Source organism: Periplaneta americana, chromosome 17, assembly GCF_040183065.1.
Source record: "Periplaneta americana isolate PAMFEO1 chromosome 17, P.americana_PAMFEO1_priV1, whole genome shotgun sequence".
NCBI lineage: Eukaryota > Metazoa > Arthropoda > Insecta > Blattodea > Blattidae > Periplaneta > Periplaneta americana.
The window spans coordinates 695,040-716,383 of NC_091133.1; the positions used below are offsets into that span (position 1 = coordinate 695,040).

The 21,344-nt window shown below is 35.6% G+C and overlaps 1 protein-coding gene across 3 annotated transcripts in view; it reads left to right on the top strand.

Annotated features, from left to right (window-relative positions):
• The first annotated feature begins 5,562 nt into the window (after positions 1-5,562).
• Positions 5,563-21,344, top strand: part of LOC138692663 (zinc finger protein 345-like) — a 28,216-nt gene continuing 12,434 nt past the window's right edge. The window contains exons 1-2 of one of the 3 annotated variants that reach the window (XM_069815778.1): positions 5,563-5,654; positions 17,488-17,588. In XM_069815778.1, coding sequence (XP_069671879.1) covers positions 17,493-17,588 — 96 coding nt within the window. In that variant the 5' untranslated portion in view covers positions 5,563-5,654; positions 17,488-17,492. Of the gene's footprint in view, positions 5,990-17,487; positions 17,589-21,344 lie in introns of all 3 variants that reach the window. The other 2 variants (XM_069815776.1, XM_069815777.1) reach the window with 2 other exon arrangements.

Sequence of the window (21,344 nt, forward strand, 5' to 3'; positions counted from 1 at the left end):
CCTGTATTAAATGAAACTATTAAACTAATGTACATTGACTCTTAATTTCTCCCCAATTTAATGTAGAAGAAAATGCAGTTAACAACGATTTGTCATATTGGCATATTTGTGTAGACATTTCTGTTAAATGTATAATTTCCTGTATTAAATAAAACTATTAAACTAATTTACATTGACTCTTAATTTTGCCCCAAGTTAATATAGAAGAAAATGCAGTTAACAATGATTTGTCATATTGGCATATTTGTGTAGACAATTCTGTTAAATGTAGAATTTCCTGTATTAAATGAAACTATTAAACTAATTTACATTGACTCTTAATTTTTCCCCAAGTTAATGTAGAAGAAAATGCAGTTAACAATGATTTGTCATATTGGCATATTTGTGTAGACAATTCTGTTAAATGTGGAATTTCCTGTATTAAATGAAACTATTAAACTAATTTACATTGACTCTTAATTTTTCCCCAAGCTAATGTAGAAGAAAATGCAGTTAACAATGATTTGTCATATTGGCATATTTGTGTAGACAATTCTGTTATATGTAGAATTTCCTGTATTAAATGAAACTATTATGATATAGCACCTTAGTCGCTCGCGATTCTTAATTCATATTTGAATGAAATGAATTATTTGTTAATATTCTTTCACTGGCACACGAATCTTTATCCGAGCATAATGCATATAACTTTGTCCTTTTTTCCTCTTTTTCAATTGCATTACAAGCATTATCATTCATATTGTAACAATACTGTATCATGATACAAAACAAACTAATGTTTATTAAATTCATGAGACATTCAATAAAAGCATTGTTTGGTAACAGCACACATTCCATTATATCTGGAAACAGTGATGTCCCTAGCTACGTCTTCGAATATGATTTTGGATTACTTTCTGGTCAAGTTTTGTTTCGCCCTTCGGAATGTAAATAATTGTTGTTTCATAGCACACTTTAAGACAAAAGAAGAAATAATTGTTTTTGTCACTTGGCGCATTATATATTTAAACTCTTCGAATCATCCTGTATTGCCAAGTCTTGTCATGTTAGGCAAGCATCAAATTTGCGATTTTTTCTTTTATCTACACGAAAACCGTCCACTGTACACACATATGCCAATGTGACAAATCATTTTTTACTGCATTCACTTCGACATTAGGCAGAAATTAAAAGTCAATATACATTAGTTTCCTAAGTAGTTTTCTTTTTATATTGTAAATCATTTATTAGATTAATTTATTCCTCGCACATATTTCAATCCTGTAACAAATTTGCCACCTACCTAACTGATATCGGCCATGAACTCAATAATATCCATAAAACCTTAAAAATACTGAAAATAGTGAATAATCCACATCTTATTAGCAATTCTGAGGAATACTTCATCATAATAAACCATAATCACAATATACAGCTGCTTAATGAACAAATACCAAATTTACATAACCCCCTATACCGTATTACAGAATAATTGTTTATCGACTAGTTCAGCCTGTCACTTCCTTCCGTACTCCATTGATAGAAAACTCAATAGCTCAGTCTACCATGTAACGCCAAGATGAGAAGGCCACATCACCTGAAAACCTCCACTGTACATCTTTCGTGAGTATTAACTTTAAAAGCCCTTTCAGGCTTTAATCACTTAACTTCTCCACAAAATTTTTAAGACATCTCTTTGATAATTTTTCATATATTATGCCTCTCACCACGGCGAATAGACCGAGATTTACTTTCACATCTACTTCACTACAGTCTTGTAATATATTGAACTTTGTAAAGAGCAAGCCTTACCCTTCAGTTTTTTACATTACAATAATTTTAAACGATTAAATTTTACAACTCAGGCACACTGCCTGCCTTTTTAATATAAATTATAATTATATCCAATGGAAGGTTTTCGATCTGAATGTTAATTTAATACCATGTACGCCATATAACAATTTTAAGAAAAGTACGCACGGTTAGACTTGTGTTTTATAGATGTGTTTAAATATTTTTCACCATGTTCAAATGTTTGTTAGTACATTATCACCTGAAGATGACTTGAAAGTAAGTAGAAAATATTCGTGAAGTATATTAATATTGTATCTTAATATAACAGAATCCATTTCTGCCGTCTTAACATGATAAGTGATTGACTGAAAAAAAAAAAAAAGAACTAATTTATATGATAACTGTAACAATCAGTTTCAAATAGTTGGGACAGAGAATGTTCATGTAGCTGAATTATTACATATTATCCATCGTTTGCTTCCACTGATTCTTCAGAATGTCGATTAATAAATGTTATTAATTTTTATATAACATTATTGTTAACATTTTCCGAATTATTAAATAAATTAGGTTTTGAAAGCACCAAATATTACACACTTTAATCTAACGGTTTTTAGATAGAAAGACGTTAATTCCCTTTCCAAATCATTTTCATTTATAGCATCTAATGAAATTTTAAGAGTACACAAAACCTTCATACAATTTGTCAACATCAGTGTTGAGATGAAGATCATTAACAAAAATTTCAAGGTCCTCGAAGCGGGTGAAGATTTCGAACACAAAAGAAGTCTTTTTCTAAAAACAGGCAATACAAAATAATACCATTTACAAGATATAGGCTAGACCTAATAATATGTGACGGTGTGCCGTTTATATTTCGGCACATCTTTCTTTTCTTTTCTATTTCTTTTAGTTTTTTTTTTCTATCCTCATATTTTCTCTGTTAGTTTTAATTATTCTAACTTTTCATAGATGGCTTGTAGTTTTTTCTTTCTGATCTAGTTCTTCTTACTTCTCGTAGATGGCCTTTCTCTCTATTTTCTTTTTTTATGCTCTGTTTCTGTTCCTATAACCTATGATACGTTGATACCGAGGGAGCATAAATTTTTTGAGCCGGGGAGAATTAATCATTTTGTAATAACGCTTGTTGATTGGTCAAGACAGTGGTGTGATTTAGATTTGAATAATTTGAATAATTTCGAGGGAAAAATTGTTCCGGAGCCGGGTATCGAACCCGGGACCTTTGGTTTAACGTACCAACGCTCTACCACTGAGCTACTCGGGAACTCTAACCGACACCGATCCAATTTTTCCCTCTATATCCACAGACCTCGAAGTTGGTTGCTTGACGGTTGTCAGCCCACTTTGAGGTCTGTGGATATAGAGGGAAAAATTGGATCGGTGTCGGTTAGAGTTCCCGAGTAGCTCAGTGGTAGAGCGTTGGTACGTTAAACCAAAGGTCCCGGGTTCGATACCCGGCTCCGGAACAATTTTTCCCTCGAAATTATTCAAATCAACTTTACAGGGAGTTGTACCTGAAATCTTGATTTGCATGATTTAGATTTGGTCTGTGAAGCGAGTTTCATCTCGAAAAGTAGCGTCAGTCTAACGGTTGGGCTCGAGGAGGTCGGACGCGTGGCAGAGTGCGAGCTGTTGCGCGGGCAGGGACTGGGTTCGATAGTCCTGCCTGGGGCAGAATAGTAATCGGTGTGCGGGAACCTACAAGTGAATTGTAGAAGATATTCAGGTGGAGTTTAGCGGCGAGTTTTGGGATGTACTCATTAGTTTCAGCTGCTACCAATTTCCAGACGGATTTGTGTTCAGTCAACTCTGGTGAAATTCTGGTCGGTATTTGTATTTTTGGTGGATCGTTACTGGAGTTGTGAAATACCTAAAAGCCTGCCTCTAGAAATCATCAGTTCAGTGAGTTGGTTTCGATTTATGTTTAATCAAGTTTTTGCAGTAGAACGGATTTAAACAGTATGGAATCCACGACGAAGGCCCCCATTGTTGGGTGACGTTTGAGGGGTGTATAAACTGTATAGAACGGTTACGTGTTACGAATTTATGTTGCATGCTATAATAAATAGTAGTGTTTTACAGTGAATGTGTGTTATCACTTGATTACCTCGACACCCAGATTACCATCCTGATCATAACGATTCATGGCAGGGTTCCTTTATTATTTAAATGTCTTGTTTTCCATCTAACAAGTTGAGACGTTTCAAAAGGACAGACAACCCCAATTAAAGAGAAGAAGGCCCGAGGTCGTGTCAACGTGTAAGTTTTAGTATGTCGAGAAGAAAAGGGCACATTTGTACAGGTTTTCTATTTGGGCTACACAATACAATTTTACACAATAATTACAAATAATAATAATACATAAAATAACCTAATTAATAAGTGAACCTAATTTTACAATACCACCTACATATGTATAGGCCCTACATAAGTTTCATATTGGTACTGATAATCTTTCACTTTACTCTCATCTGTACTGTAGTGGCACTATGACGCATTTCATTGACACTATAGAACACATTTCATTGACAGTATAAATTATCACTGATCGGAACTATTCTCTGCACTGTAAAGACAGATGAAGTTAGACTACAACAGTATTACTTATTTACAAAATTGACTGGAAATCAGCATAGTGTTGGTTACATTAATTGCTGTCTCCGTAGATTTGTCCAGATATATTGGACGCAGACCAACAGCAATTAGTATCCATGGAAAGTGCAGGAGAAAGTATCAGTTCTTCAAGCAAAGCGTAGGAAATGGATTGGACATAGCCTGAGGAGTAAGAACGCAAAGAGCTAGAAGTTATCAGATGGAACCCTCAAGGGAACCGTCACGGAGGCAGACCTCTGATGACGTGCTGGTTAGAGATGGCCGATATTTCACAAACCGATATTTTGTCACAGGTATTTTTTGTTACAGATAAACCTGTGACTGATGACGCGAAATATCTGTGACAAAATATCGCTATCGAAATCTGCTCCGTATTCAGTACTCTGTGACTGATATTTTCTCCTCTACGTCGTAGGTTTGTGCGTACGCATGATACAATATCAATCGGGCGGTAGTTTCTCCATCTTATTATAAGTGATGTGATTACACGATTTAAATAATAACGCCATTGGTTACCGGTACTTATTCTTGTGTAAAATCCTGTCTGAACAACTGTTTTGTTTTATAATTATTTTCAAATATTTTTCCGAATATTTATGGTTCATTAATTTTTATTCTATGACTCAATATTATAATGTTAATGCACGATTTAAAATAATTTATCGATTATATTATATACAACAAAAAGGATCAATTTTGAAAACGATTAGGATAATCATACAACCTCAATTTCTCCATACCCAACTACATTTTAAAATGACCAACTAGTTCAATATCTAGAATATAACATCTTGGTGCATGAGGTTAACTTTTGACATGTTACTGTTCAGTAAGGTAAGTATTTATTTGTTAATGGTACATGTACATTATTTATTTGTTGGATTTTCCCATATAAATCACTGATGTGTGGCGTGCATAGAGAAATCGTATTCACATTTCACTGCTCTTCAATATTTCCTGCTACTTTTTATCGGTGTGACAAAATATCGGTGTAATTCATGCATATTGTGCTTACGTATCGATATAAAATATCGGTGTGACAAAATCACCGATAAAAGTCACAGATATTTAATTGTCACAGATACTTGAAAATATCGTTCAAGCGCATCTCTAGTGCTGGTGGTGATGCGAGAGGCTAGGAAATTGCAGTCAGACCTAAGCTTACTGGATAATAATATAGGAAGCTGGTGAAGATAAGTTGCTCGCTTTACTTCAGTGGGTTACACAGGATTTCATTAATTGAATTTGTAAATATAGTTGGATATTCTTTTTAATTTTTCATATACCTATTGGTTTAGCTTTGATAAAGCAAGTGTTCCGCATTGTAAATTATGAAGAGTAGGGCGTATGGAGTTATAAGTATGGCAGATTTAACTCCATTTTTTTACTTTTATCGTCTCTCTATTAAAAGCTTTGTGGTTAACACGACAGCGCATCTCTGGAGCAGTGTGATCTGTTTTGTCGCATATTCACGGCAGCATTGATCACCTTCGTTGCTGAGCGTCCAGGTAGACGCCATAAAGTTTAACCTTTCGGTGAATATTTCCATTATTTCATTCTTAGATTTGCAATTCTGGGAGAGGTAAGTTGCAGATTTTACCTGTAGCATATATTATAAGTAGGCCTAAACATAAACTTCAGACTCGAATATAACCGTCTTTCTATTTTCATTATATCTGTCTCACTGTTACCTCCGTTTCGTGGCGCATTTTAGTTTGCGGAAGTCTAATATTAAACGGGTGGGGGGGGGGGGGACTAATGAATTGGTCACCCCACCGCTTTATCTCCTTGCTTGTATTGTATTGTATTTTATTTATATCAACATTCCATGGTGTTCATACATGCTTACAGCTAGAATATGGAACAAGTCAATAAACTTAATACTATTATGAAGTCTTAATTTATAGTCACAGTCTAGATGAAGTATATACAGACGAGATTTTCAATATAGTCTACTAGTACAACACAAAGTTTTAGTATCAATTTCATGAAGCGTTATTGAATGACATGAATTCACCTACAGAATAAAAGGCGTGAGAAATTAGTACTTCTTTTAATTTGGCCCTAAATAATTTTATGTTTTGAGTTTCATTTTTTATATCGATAGTGAGACTATTAAAAATTTTTACTGCCATATAACGCACTTCTTTTTGGTAGCACGATAGACATGCCGATGGAGTATGAAAATCATTTTTTTGACGTCTATTTATGCTATGATCTGTTGAATTAGTTACAAACTTTTCACGATTACATACGGGGAAGATTGTTAATGAAAAGATACTGACAAGCCATGGGCATTATTTGTAGGTTTTTGAAAATAGTCCACGATTCCTTCGATTTGGCACCTACTATTATTCTAATTACTCTTTTTTGTAATAGATGTATATTGTTACTATCTGTGGAATTTCCCCAGAATATTATTCCAAAACTCATTACCGAGTGGAAGTATGCAAAGTATATTGTTTTTAAGGTATTGATATTTACTATCTTTTGCATAGATCTAATAGCAAAACAAGCTGAATTTAGTTGAAATATACCATTGAACATTGAATAGTTACATAAATAACTTAATGGCCCAACTATAATAGGCCTATGTGAACTCGCTTTCAATATTTTGCTTGTTATTTCATCATACCCTGAGGAGTTTTTTGACTTTACATTTTTAATAATTGCAATTATTTCTTGTTTGTTTGTTGGAAATATTTGAATATTTGGGAATTTTGTCGGAAAATATTGTGTTAAAGAATCTAAACTGTTATTAGTTGCCTCATGATCGATTCCCCAGCCTGAAGAGTAAATTTTGTAAAATTGATTTCTGCAGTACGTGTAATGGCAAAATAAGACCACGATATTTTCTTTGGGGATGTATTAATAACGTCATCAATTAATTATCCACGAACGTTACTTGATATGCAAGGAAACATTGGAATAGAAATTAGTAATATTACAGCTGATATTCGATGTTTGAATTGAAGTTTGTTGCAGATTTTTTTTTTTTTTTTTTTTTTTTTTTTTGCATTTGTGTATCGTAGAATAATGGTGAGCATTTCCTTTAGATCTCATGAGTGGAAAACCAGTGAATTAACCAAGTAAGACTGTTTTTCCATGCTCTGTTTACAGGTCACAATTTTTTTTCCGAAACGAGCGCCCTTTTCACCTGAGACAATGCTCATTCATTACTCGCTACATTTCCTTACAGACTCACTTACTAAGAAAGTTATATCCGAATAAGTTCAAGGAAAAAATTGTTTCGGGGCCGGGTATCAATTCCGGGATCTTTCGCTTAGCGCACCAACGCTCTACTGATTGTGCTGCCCAAGAACTTCGCCCGACAACATCTCAATTTCTCCATTTTATTCACATAACTCGAGTGTGCTGACAGGACGTCAGAAACTTAGCCTACATCGAGTGCATATAAACTCTGTATGGCTTGAAATTGTGCTACGTTAACAATTCTTTCCCCCCTCCTTTGATATATTCTTTGAACTCTTTGTGAATGTGCCCCTACACAAGATCCAAGTAAAGCTTTATCTTGTCGTTGATTTTCGGTTATTTCAGAATACTGAAATTATTGTTTGGGACCTTTTCCAGCTTTATGATGACTTCCAAATTTGTCCAACATTGCTCTAGGATTTCTCGTTGTTATATGTTGATATTTTCCAGTGGAATTCTTTTGAAGTCGCGAATTGGTATTTTTCAGTGTCTCTCTTGTTGCTTCGATTTTCTTTTCTTTTTCCTACCTTCAATATTTGGATCAAATTCTTCCCCCGAGACTTTTTCAAGAATTCCTCCCTGCCTTTTCTGACTTTCTCATTTTCCTCTAGGTTTTCATCTTCTGAGGATTTATGTTCAGAACTGGAGCTATGAAGCCACTCTTCAAAAACAGTGTCTTCATCAAGATCGTTAGATAGAGACAGATTATACTCTTTGCCTGAGTTCTGAATATGAATACCCTTTCCTCCTTCTATACTTGAAGTACAGAGTCGAATCACTGCAGCCAATAAGGCCTATTTTGCATTAAGCGCAATATTGAAATCTGTGTGCACAAGGAAACAAAACTTAAAATATGCAAAACAATTATTAGAAGTATTCTCTGTTATGCAAGCGAAACTTGGACATTATCTAAGGAGACAGAAGCTAAACTAGGTATATTTGAACGCAAACTACTCAGAAGAATTTTTGGACCGGTGCAAGAAAATATGCAGTGGAGAATACGTTATAATAACGAGCTATATAAATTGTATAGAAGTTTCGATATTGTTACTTTCATCAAATTAAGGAGGCTTGAATGGACTGGACATGTGTATCGGATGGAAGGGAACAGAATACCAAAGAAGATCTTAGAAGGGAAAATACATGGTAAAAGACCAATTGGAAGACCCAAAAATAGATGGATAGATGCGGTAACGATCGATTCTCAGGACTATCTCGGAACAACTGCCTGGAGGAGATTAGCACAGGACAGGGACAGTTGGAGGAAGAAAATTGAGGAGGCTAAGGCTCGACTTTGGGCTGTGATGCCATCGTAGTAGTAGTAGTTCCTCCTTCTATACCACTTTATCCTCTTTTGTTTTCTTCTATTAACTCTTTTCCTGTACCATTATTATTCACAACTGAATTGCAATAAATGTTTTCTTCTTCAATATCATTTTGTTCTTATCTGTTTTTTCTAACTTCTCTTTTCCATTACCATTACCGATGACAATCGAATTGCAATGATCAACTAGTTCTATACTTCTCGTTTTCTCTTCAGATCCTCCTCCACCTTCTTTAGTTCTGCTGCTGTAAATATTCGTATCACCTGATTGAAGGGTGAGGAGAATTTTAGCTTGTTCTGAAACTACAGTAAAACTTCGATAAGACACTCCCGCTTATTACGCTATCCCTTGTAATACGCTCTTTTTGTCCGGTCCTGCACATTTCATATATAACGCCTTTATAAAATACCCCGCTTGTTGCGCTCAAGTCCCGCATAATACGCTGATTTTGTGGAATATTTTCCACAGTGTACTGCAACAGCAATGAAACATCTTGATCATTGAACTCACTGGTGCCATTCACCTGAAAAGTATTTGTATTCGACCCTTTACCTGCACATTTAAACCTTCATGTTGCACATACTGCCCGTGTCTCACGTCCTGAACCGAGAGCTACCTAGTGCTTATAACCACGCCTCTTAGGTCTGCTCGGACCGGCACGGCAGTTGCAGTGTGCAGTACGGCTGCATATTACATGTTCTGAAAACATTATCCTATACCAGTGCAGGGGTTTTTATTGTTTATAATACTGGATACTGTAATCGTGGTTACCACTATCGCTATTATCTCTAATGGAGATTTTCTAAAATGTATGTACACACTAGGCCACTCTTCGTTCAGTTTGGACAATTGCTGAATTGCCATAGAGATGCATTTCTCAAAGTATGTTCCGGGGTTCCGTGAGCCTGATTTGATTTTAAATTTTATTTTATACTTTTTTTACTTGGTTATTTAACGACATTGTATCAACTACTAGGTTATTTTGCATCGATAGGATTGATGATAGCGAAATGGTATTTGGCGAGATGAGGTCGGGGATTCGCCAAAGATTACATGACATTCGCCTTACGGTTGGGGAAATCCTCGGGAAAAAATCGAACCAGGTAATCAGCTCAAGAGGGAATCGAACCCGCGCCCGAGCGCAACTCTGGATCGATAGGCAAGCGCCTTAGCCGACTGGGCTGCTCCGGTGGCTATTTTATACTTAGTGGATACTATAAAAATATATGAATGTTACGAACATATGAATCAATAATAACATGAAACCACCGATAATGATAACAATAATACTAATAATAATAATAATAATAATAATAATAATAATAATAATAATAATAATAAGCGTAATAATAATATTTCAATAATATGCGTAATAACAATATGTTTAGGCCTAATCAACATCTAAAACGGAAAATACCCATAATAGATCTACTTATCACTTTCATCACTGGAGTCCACACCTATGGAGTAACGGTCAGCGCGTCTGGCTGCGAAACCAGGTGGCCAGGGTTCGATTCCCGGTCGGGGCAAGTTCTCTGGTTGAGGTTTTTTCCGGGGTTTTCCCTCAACTCGATATGAGCAAATGCTGGGTAACTTTCGGTGCTGGACCCCGGACTCATTTCACCGGCATTATCACCTTCATCTCATTCAGACGCTAAATAACCTAAGATGTTGATAAAGCGTCGTAAAATAACCTACTTCATCACTGGATTCTCTGCGTGTGTGTCCACTAAAACAAAATACCGAAAAGACAAAATGCAGAAGTATAGCATAAATGAGACTACAACTTTCCGCCATAAAACCAGATTGCAGGCTTAAAAATCAAATACATTCATCCTACTGAACAGAATGATTGAGATACTAGCTTTCACTAGTCTGTTAAATATTAAATACTAATAAAATATTACAAGGATTCCGCAGTTACACTTTAGATTAAAAGGGGTTTCGCGGCGGAAAAACGTTTGAGGAACACTGCCATAGAGGAAAGAGTTTATGGATGTGTATACTTGACAACCGTAATAGCCAATAGGTCGATAATCTCAAGTAGAGACTGTAGTCTACCTCCACTGGTATTAGTGTTTAGTTACAGGAATTGATAAGTAGGACATAATTTGTTTTGTGAGGGGATATCCTATACATTCGCTTGTCCATGGCTGATCTTACTCCATAGTTGACGAAAGCAATCCTGAAAAGGCCGATGTGTTGAACGTAGGGTAGTAGGCTCATGCTGTACACAGGACCTCCCACATACCCCCTCTGCCTCTCGCCCCGCAAAGAAACAGCTCAGGAAGTGAGGCACGGGCAATACCTTAGTATACCCCACCCTCTTGATACGCTCTCTTATTCGACTCCTTATCTGCGTGGTTAAAGCCTACATACAGTTACAATACCTCACCCTCTTGCTAACCCTCTCTCTCAAACAACATTCCTCACTCGGCCGTAATAAAATTCTGGAAATTTTTGCTGGTCAGTTGGTTGCCCTTTAGTGTATTGAAGTGTCTGTGAATGTGATTACAATGAGTGTTAAACGAAAAGCGCTTTCTGTGTCGGAAAAATTAAAAATCTTGCGAAAGTACAAAACAACTCTCTGATTCAGTAGGAATCCCATCATCGATATTAAGAACGATAATAAAAAATCGCGACTCAATCACTACAGCTGCGACGTCGGGAGGATGTAATCGCAGAAACTGAAGTGTGGTAAACATGAGGACTTAGAGAACACGCACATAGCAAACAACTATAAATGGCTTTTTTCGAAAGAATTAAGTATAGTACATATTGTAAATGTCTTTGACGTACAGTACAGTAATTACATAATGAAGTAATACTGTATCACCTTTCATGAATCATGTATTTCAATAAAGAAAAATGCTAATAGATACTGTATATAAGTCAAAATTAGTAAACCCGCCTAATACACGGTCACGGTTAATACGCGTTTTACACCCAGTCCCTTGAACAGCGTCTTATCTGGGTTTTGCTGTAACTACAAGATACGACTGTATCTTCTCGTCGACGAAGCTATTTATTTCGTAAGTTATTTAAACAATTTATATTAATCATCTTTCAAATCTATTAGGCCTATGTAAGAAAAAAATGCAAGCAATACTGGATAACATGACAGTAATATTGTCTAAGGAAAACGACATATAGTAGAGCATCGATTATCCAAAACAATTGGGAATGGGGCCTGTTCGGATAACTGATATTTCGGATAACCGATCATTTACGAAAACAAATTGTACCAGTGTCATAGGAGCAGTATGAAACAAAGAAGCACTGATATTAAACAAAAAACTCTGTGTGTGTGTGTGTGTGTGCGTGCGTGCGTGCGTGCGTGTGTGTGTGTCAAATAACACAAAGAACTGACTACCCTAGTTTGACATATTCAAAATGGCCATTAGGGCATCTCTTGGAATGGTTAATAACTTGGTTGTAAAACGATGAAAGAGTAATGGAACGGAGAATAATTCTCTCCGACGCCGGGATTTGAACCCGGGTTTTCAGCTCTACGTGCTGATGCTTTATCCACTAAGCCACACCGGATACAACCCCGGCGTCAGACAGAATTGTCTCTGATTGAGTTCCAACTTTTGGGTTCCCTCTGGTGGCCGCCCTCTGCACTACGTCATAGATGTCTATGAACATAGGACCGAAGTCCACACATGTGCTGAGGTGCACTCGTTATGAGTGACTAGTTGGCCGGGATCCGACGGAATAAGCGCCGTCTTAAATCACTTCGTGATTTACGCATATCATATATTATTTCAATGTACCGAAGTACATATGATATTTCCATGCAGATATTCTGCGTCATCATACGATGAAAGAGTTGTAAAAGTTATTAACCATTCCAAGAATTGCCCTATAGTATAACCGTATGTGTACACAGTGTGCTCAATGCCAAACTATTATTAAAGTGGCCATTAAAGTAGACCTACAGTTTAGGAAAAGAAGTTTTTTTTTTTTTTTTTTTTTGCTTCTGAGATGATGTTCGTTTTTTTTTTTTTTTTTTTTTTTTTTTTTTTTGCCGCTAAATCTGTCAAACAACACTAGCGGAACTTCTACATGGCACGCGCCCAAACTTGAATTTGCCAACTGGAGCGCTTTCGGTTAACCGATGTTTCCGTTTATCAGTATTTGGATAATCGATGCTCTACTGTATATGAAAAAAAAACTGTACAGAACGGTATAAAAGTAAATGGAAAAAGGCGGATGTTAATCTTAAAACTAGAAAATACATATTCTTAGAAATGAAAATTAGTGACAACAAAGAATACAACTTTAATGTAAGTACAGGTTCCACTGTAGCGACAGCCACTGCAAATTTATCTTCAGTTAGTAAATTTATTATTACTAAACCTAATTTAACTTTTATTTACTAAATAACCTCTATCCATGACCATAATGAAAAACATGCCTTTACTAAATACTTTTGCGTTTGTAAAGTAGGCTTTTATTCAACCTTACTTTATTTCACTAGTGAGATAAAGACTTTACCTCACAGTTTGAACTTTATCTCACAGTTCATTAGTATTTTCCTAGTACCCGGGTACACACGTATACTTTTCCATTCAACTATTACTCAAGAAGTTAATATATTAGTTACTAGATGTCACTACCTCTACTTCTTTATTACCATTCCTTAAATATACATACGTACACTCAATCTCCTTCTCTTTTCTCTATCTGCTACGTCGTAATTTGTACATTAACACCAGGCAATGGCGAGTGTCAGTATGAATAAGTACGTTGTTTACTCAGTTGTAATTGCAATATATTTTTTACCAATTCATAAAGGAATTTCCTAGAGTGGAATGCACCTATGTATCAGTTTAATATGCTGGTAAAGTAGTGTCCAGAAATTAACTTTTTAAATTTAGATTATCAGCTACGAAGTTATTTCATATCCATTTCTAGAACCATACTATTCTTTAAACAGCTGATAGTTATTTACTTAATCGATATTAAACAGAATATGTTATTCAGAAATTAATTGATAAATATGGCGATCGCAGAACAAAAACGAAATGTGAATGGAAATAAGAAAATGAAACTGAAAATGACGCCTCGTGCTTAAATCTTTCCACTCGTGCAATAAAGATGCATTTACCTCACAAGTACCATAAACAACTATTAAACAATGAACAATAATAACAAGTTAATGCACAATTATCACACAATCTGCAAGACGGAACAGGAAGCATTGAAAAATGAAAATTGTTGGTGGATGCGCTCGATTTCACTTGACATACGACAAATTTGGAGACCTCAGATATTGGCCTTATTACCGCTGTGCGAGATTCACTTTAAGTATTGGCCGAATACATACGATTTCTTACGAGAAGTTGGATCCGGCCATTTTGATTACAAAGCTACTAGTAAACAAAATTCGTTTCTTTATTTTACATACGATCTATTGCAGTATCAACGACGATATGCTGTATTATGCTGACTCTTACTCTGTAATATTCTGAGCTGATATTATGAATAGTAACTATAAGTGGTAATGAGAAACAGTTACAAAATGCTAGTTAATTTACTGCAAACTATATCGTCCCTTGAATGCAAGAACTAGGTAACTCGAAATTTTCGTTTTTTAGTTACCTCTGTTACATCATAGCAAAAATCGCATAGAATGTAATCCAAGAACTAGGTAACTGATCGAACGATACCAGCGACATCTATTTTTCAATGTAACAAATAGGTAAAAGAAAACTAGAAATTTTCCTTAGTGCAATAAAGAAGTAAATAGGCAATACCTCTAAATAGGAAAAATCAAGTTACCTAGTTCTTGAATTCACGTGACGATATGATATACTACCTACTATATTATTTAAGAAGACATGAAGTAATATCACAGTCTAGTATATACAGTCACGAAGCTCAATACGTAGGGAATATGCATCCATAGATAGTTGCTAACCACTAGAATCGCTACTATCGCCTCATCACAGACAATGCGAAATAGTACCGGCGCAGTCTATTGTTCCTAGTACCATCAACAACTCAAGCTTCGTGACTGTATATACTAGACTGTGTTAATATTTGATATTTAAGCATTTGTATCCCAATCTGTTCTCTCAACTCAGAGGTTATGATAATGGACTGATAAGAGGAACACGACATTTTTAGTGGATCGAATACTGGTGGACTAAAGATTACTGTATAGATATTATAGAACAGAGTATAAGATATAACAGGAGAATGAGAGATACCGGTAATGTGGATAGTAATAGCAAGACGAACAATTAAGGGAACAAAAAAATTATTTACACTTTGAAATCTCCTATTTTCATGATAACCATAGTCGCTGAGATAAAATGCACTGTTACTGAAGAATTTTCCATTGTATGTAGGGAAGCTAAACTTAGTGGATTGTTCACTATAATAGCTACGTAGTGTCGCTATCGATGCTAAAAATGTCCGAAATTCCCCTGTAGCAGATAACTGGTTTCAGACTTCTTTAGAAATTTAAGATACAATTTTTATTATTTACCTCTTTAACCTGGTAGGAATAAGGCTAGAAGGCCTTCTTTTCCTATCTACCAAGACATTACAGCCACAATTTCACGAATACAAATAGAATTACAATTACAATAGAATCTAAATACTAAAAACTATCTGATTAATAGACACTAGACAATTTTTTGTAGAAGTTAAAAGCAATCAACGAATCATAGTCGTGTCGCAGTTATTTCCGGCGTGACTCCTCCTATTTGCTTACGTCTTTCGCCATTTTTGTTCTTTCGTTGCCGAGCTATCAGACCTTCTAGTTACCAGAGCTACTATTTGCCACACAGTTAAACATTATCATGTCGTAGTTCCTGTGATAATAAATCAAACGCACTGTAATTGAGCAAATAATTGAGCGGCAAATAACGACCTCGTGTGTTTTCTACGAAAGCGGACGAAAGAGCCAAAATGGCGGGCGATTATATTAAGTATTTATCGAGCCTTAGGAAGTGAATTACATCATCACCAGCGAATGACAAGACGCACACGTTTAAATGTAGCCGACCTGGAACGTGATTGGCTGCCGGAAATAAGGGCGACGGGACTATAGTTGCTGAATTAGACATTAAACCCACAGTATTTATATAGAGATGAACTTACTGGTGATTGAAGAATTTTCTGCTAGAATAAGCAAATTTTCTACGAGAAGCCATGTATGAACTAGTCTTAGTTACTGGCGAAGTGTCTAGGAAGTTAGTGTGCCTTTGAATTGATTATTTTAACAATCCCTGATACAGGGACATCATTTTCTTTTTACTTCTATTTTTATTGTACCTGAGTTTTTTAATGTACTTCACTCCCATCCCCTCTACTAGTTAACTTCCAACCGTCCTCCACACAGAACCAAGGCCGCGTATCCAGTCAAATTAAACACTACTGAGTTTGTGAGTATAGTACGTTCCACAAATACGTTCGCGTTTACCAGTGAAGAAAGAGCCTTGAATATTGTATCATATTTTCTCACAGGTACTGTCGTTCGTTTGCTTCCGTCGCATCCCAGTTTCCCTCACCCGCTTCTGCTCGCCCCTCTGTAAAGGCTAGTGGCTGGGCAGTCTTAGCTCTTTCCTGAAAACATTAATTTCTGTTAGCAATTGGTGGTCAACATAATATTATACAACTGTTTAAAATAACTTAAAAGGGCCTCATTAAGTAAGTAACTGTCACGTGATTTGCCTCCTTTCTACGACCCTACGACGAAACCACTTGGACACACAGTAGATAACATGTCTGAGTAATTTTATCTCTTGGAATCGGGCAGAAGTGAAGATTGAATTTACAGTATGTAAGGTACTATTTTATAGAGTAGGTACAGAATTATTTCAACATGAGTTACTAATACGAAGGACAAAACTGGTAACTGGAATTAAGTACAAGTCTGTAATGCAATAATATGCATAAAAGAACTGACGTCTGTATCGAAATGAACGGGCAACATTTTCAAAAATGTGTTTAAATATCCATATGTCATTATTATTATTTTTCTGTTTAACTTCATTCTCTATATTGTACGCAAATGTGCTGTAGACAGTATAATATACACTGCGTAATGAATACGTCCACATGGTTAGCTCAGTTCGTGAGTAAACACACTTATTGTTAATACAGTACTGTATTTTGATTAAACTAAAATCTAATGAAAATTATCAAACTCAAAATCGCGATATTTCACAGTTTACGTAAATGGATGAACTACTTTTCTTCCCTCCTATAACTAGTAAAGTGGTTTGTTTGTATTTTACGCAGTATCATCGAAATCCAGTCGTGGAAGGGAGTAGCAAACAGCGTTTCCAGTTCTCTACCGTTAATCCAAAGGTATAGCCAGGTTACTATTAGAAATGTTGGTAAAAATAAAATGATGTTCCTTTACTAGCAGGTAGCGAACTGAGGGATCTTAGCAGGGAATTGTGGAAGAAGATTGAGTACGAGGTAATGAATGCAATGTGAACTAAATCGTAGCAACTTGTAGCAACTTTCTCAACAGCACAGTTTCTGTAATCACTGTCAGTTACATAACCTTTTCTTTCAGTCGTGATGGATGTGATCAAAATGGAGCCTGAAGTTGATCTGCGCGACTTGCAACTACATGACAGCACATGCGAAATGCAAGAAAATGATCCCTTAGCAGAGGTAACTCAAAAGTCTTACAATATATTTTGTTTATTTGTTTGTCTGCCAGTGCCAGAAAAGGAAACATTTCAACATTTCACACTTCATATCCAGTAGACTGAATTAAGAGTTCTCTGCTGTTGCTGTTTGATATATGGCGTCATGAATTGGTTCCATTGCTTATATACAAGCTGGCGCATAGCTCTTAAAATACGGGTCTAAAGTCGTTCCCTAGGAATGCCAATTCCACTGCTCAGAGCGCTTTTCATAGCAGAACACTTAAATGACATTGACTTTTAGGACATTTAAAGCACTCCCCGTTGCTTATTAAATGCTTCGTACAATATTTTATGGTCAGCAGACGTAATTTCAAAACTTCTACGTCTTAATTATATTAAAATGAATGGCTGTCATTCTTGATATTAAAAGATATTACATATTATAAACTAAGCATGCCTTTTCGGAAGTAATGAAAGAAAATCAATACATTTTACTTGGGCACTGTAGTCTATCATTTATTTATTATTATTATTATTATTATTATTATTATTATTATTATTATTATTATTGATTAGAAACATATATATTAATTCTAAAATACAAATAGCTGGTGATACACAGATAAGAGTAGAGGAAGTTAACTTAAGTTTGAGACAAGGCTGCGGTATGTCGCCGATTCTATTCAGTATATATATGGACGAAATATTAAGAAAATGGAAAATAAAAATAAAGAACTATACACAGAATTTTAATGAAGATAATTTCATAATGACGATGCTATTCGCTGACGATCAGGTAGTAATAGCAAATAATGAAAATAACCTACAGAGAGCAGTACATGAGTTGTGGAAAATAAATAAGAACTATAATATGGAGATATCTGTACATAAAACTAAAACCACTCCTATCTGTTCAGCATTGTCGACGGTGACCAAGAGAATTAGTGGCGCTGCGATCGGTATTGCTCAGTTGGAAGCGAATATCCATAAAAGAAGCAGTAGTGTGTTCGTTCATTTCGTTTTTTTTTAGTGTAATTAAGTGCGTTAAATACTTTAAGTGCCAATACACTAATCTGCAATTATTCGTACACGAGTGACAAGTGAGTAGCTCTCACAATTTATTTATTAAAGGACGAGATTATTATGTTTTTGTCGTGTTATATTTGAAGCAATGCCTTCGTGTTTTGTTCCGGGTTGTAGGGCGTGCGTGTTTCATTTGCTTATGCAAACAGAACTGACAATAAAAGAAAAATTGAGCGATGGAATGTGGGACGACATATTTCACGAGTGCATAGACAGTATTACCTCAATTGTAATTCAGCCACCGGGAACAGGATGCTGCTTGGATCATGTCATGGATATCATACCGAAACTAATTTTTCACTATATGAAATGTCGGTTCTTCTTCCGGACGAAACAAATGCGACGAGAACTCCAAGCTGCGAGAGCCGCCAAATCATCTCGTAAATTCTCCAAAGTGTCGGACAAGTAACTGTTGGTGAGTACATATTGCATGCCTACAAGCAGCCCTAAGTTAAGTTTTATATATTAAACTATTATTTGTTTTACAGTGTGATGTATATGAATGTGTTTTTCTTTCAAATAGTCTTAATGTTGTAAGTACAATGCCAGTTACGTACGTATATGGAGCGAAAGGTAAACAGTGCAACTTACGTTAAATATATTTACGTACTTACACACGGAACAGACTGAGCGAACTCTGCACTAGCGCCGCGTGGTATCGGCCGTTTGAATTAACAGAGTGCGACCACTACTTCTTTTTATTCGTTATGCTAAAACTATGGCATTTTGTGGCAAATCTCCTGTAAGATCTAAAATAGTAATAGGAAACAGTATCATAGAACAGGTAAATAAATTTAAATTGTTGGGTGTTACCTTATCTTATAAAGGAGACTATGATCAAAAAGAAAAAAATAGAAAAATTTAATTACGTAAATGGAACAATAAGAAGAACCCTGAAATAAAAAGCTAGAAAAGATACATTGTTAAAATTTTATAAGGTGGTGTCAGTGCCCAGTTTACTCTATGGAAGCGAAAAATGGGTTATGAAAAAGAGAGATGCCTCTAGATTACAAATAAATGAGATGAAATGTTTGAAAAGCGTAGCAGGTTACAGGAAAATAGAACATAAAAGAAACGAAGAAATAAGAGAAGAACTTGAGATACATGAATTAAACAACAAAATAGAAGAATATAGAAATACATGGATGTCTCACATTTCAAGGATGCAGGAGGACAGGATACCATATAAGTTTTGGAAATATAAACCTCGGGGAAGAAGAGATATTGGAAGACCAGCCAAAAGATGGATGGACCAATTTCAGTAGCTGCTACAGGAATCAATTTCTTAATGCATGAAAGATGATGATGATGATGATGATTATTATTATTATTATTATTATTATTATTATTATTATTATTATTATTATTAAGTTCCAGTGAATTAAGATACGATATTATCTTCCATTTCCCTGAATTCATAATTTAATAATTTGTAATTGGGCCCAACTTTTCCCTTTCTTTTTCTTTCTTTTTTTTTTTTTAATTTATTGGCGTTGAATTGTTATGATTTTTTCTAATGCAAACTCCAGTCACAATACATGATTAGTACAATATTGTGCGATTTTCTTGCACATCTTACAGTGGTGAAATACATATCTAATAGGCCTGCTGATTAAACTGTAGTGGATAGTAATAGCAACAGTAACAAATATAAATGACACTCGGGAGGAAATTAAACGCAGAATAAATATTGGAAATGCCTGTTATTATTCGGTTGAGAAGCTCCTATCATCCAGTCTGCTGTCCAAAAATCTGAAAGTTAGAATTTATAAAACAGTTATATTACCGGTTCTTCTGTATGGTTGTGAAACTTGGACTCTCACTCTGAGAGAGGAACATAATAGAGAATAAGGTTCTTAGGAAAATATTTGGGGCTAAGTGGGATGAAGTTGCAGGAGAATGGAGAAAGTTACACAACACAGAACTGCACGCATTGTATTCTTCACCTGACATAATTAGGAACTTAAAATCCAGACGTTTGAGATGGGCAGGGCATGTAGCACGTATGGGCGAATCCAGAAATGCATATAGAGTGTTAGTTGGGAGACCGGAGGGAAAATGACCTTTAGGGAGGCCGAGACGTAGATGGGAGGATAATATTAAAATGTATTTGAGGGAGGTGGGGTATGATGATAGAGACTGGATTAATGTTGCACAGGATAGGGACCGATGGCGGGCTTATGTGAGGGCGGCAATGAACCATCGGGTTCCTTAAAAGCCATTTGTAAGTAAGTAAGGATAGTAATAGCAAATACTATGATATTTTAGTGTGTGTAAGCAGTTTTTAAATTAGAAGTTAGAATTAAATTAATTAGGAAGTTAGTGTGCAATATATGTGATTAGAAATGGTTTTCGAAATTGACCATTTCCCAAAACATAAACAAATATCTCAGGATTTTCAGGGACGACTTTTTTTTTTTAGAATTTTGTTCCCCATAGGCACACATGCATCTGGTGTCATCGATCCCCATTTCTCTTTTAGTAATGTCTACATCTCACTTCCCTGAAGTGTTTTCTGTCGTCACTTACGACATGTCAGTTTAATGAAAACATAAAGAAAAAGTCCACACCTGTGCAGTAACGGTCAGCGTGTCTGGCCGCGAAACCAGGTGGCCCGGGTTCGAATCCCGGTCGGGGCAAGTTACCTGGTTGATGTTTTTTCCGAGGTTTTCCCTCAACCCAATACGAGCAAATG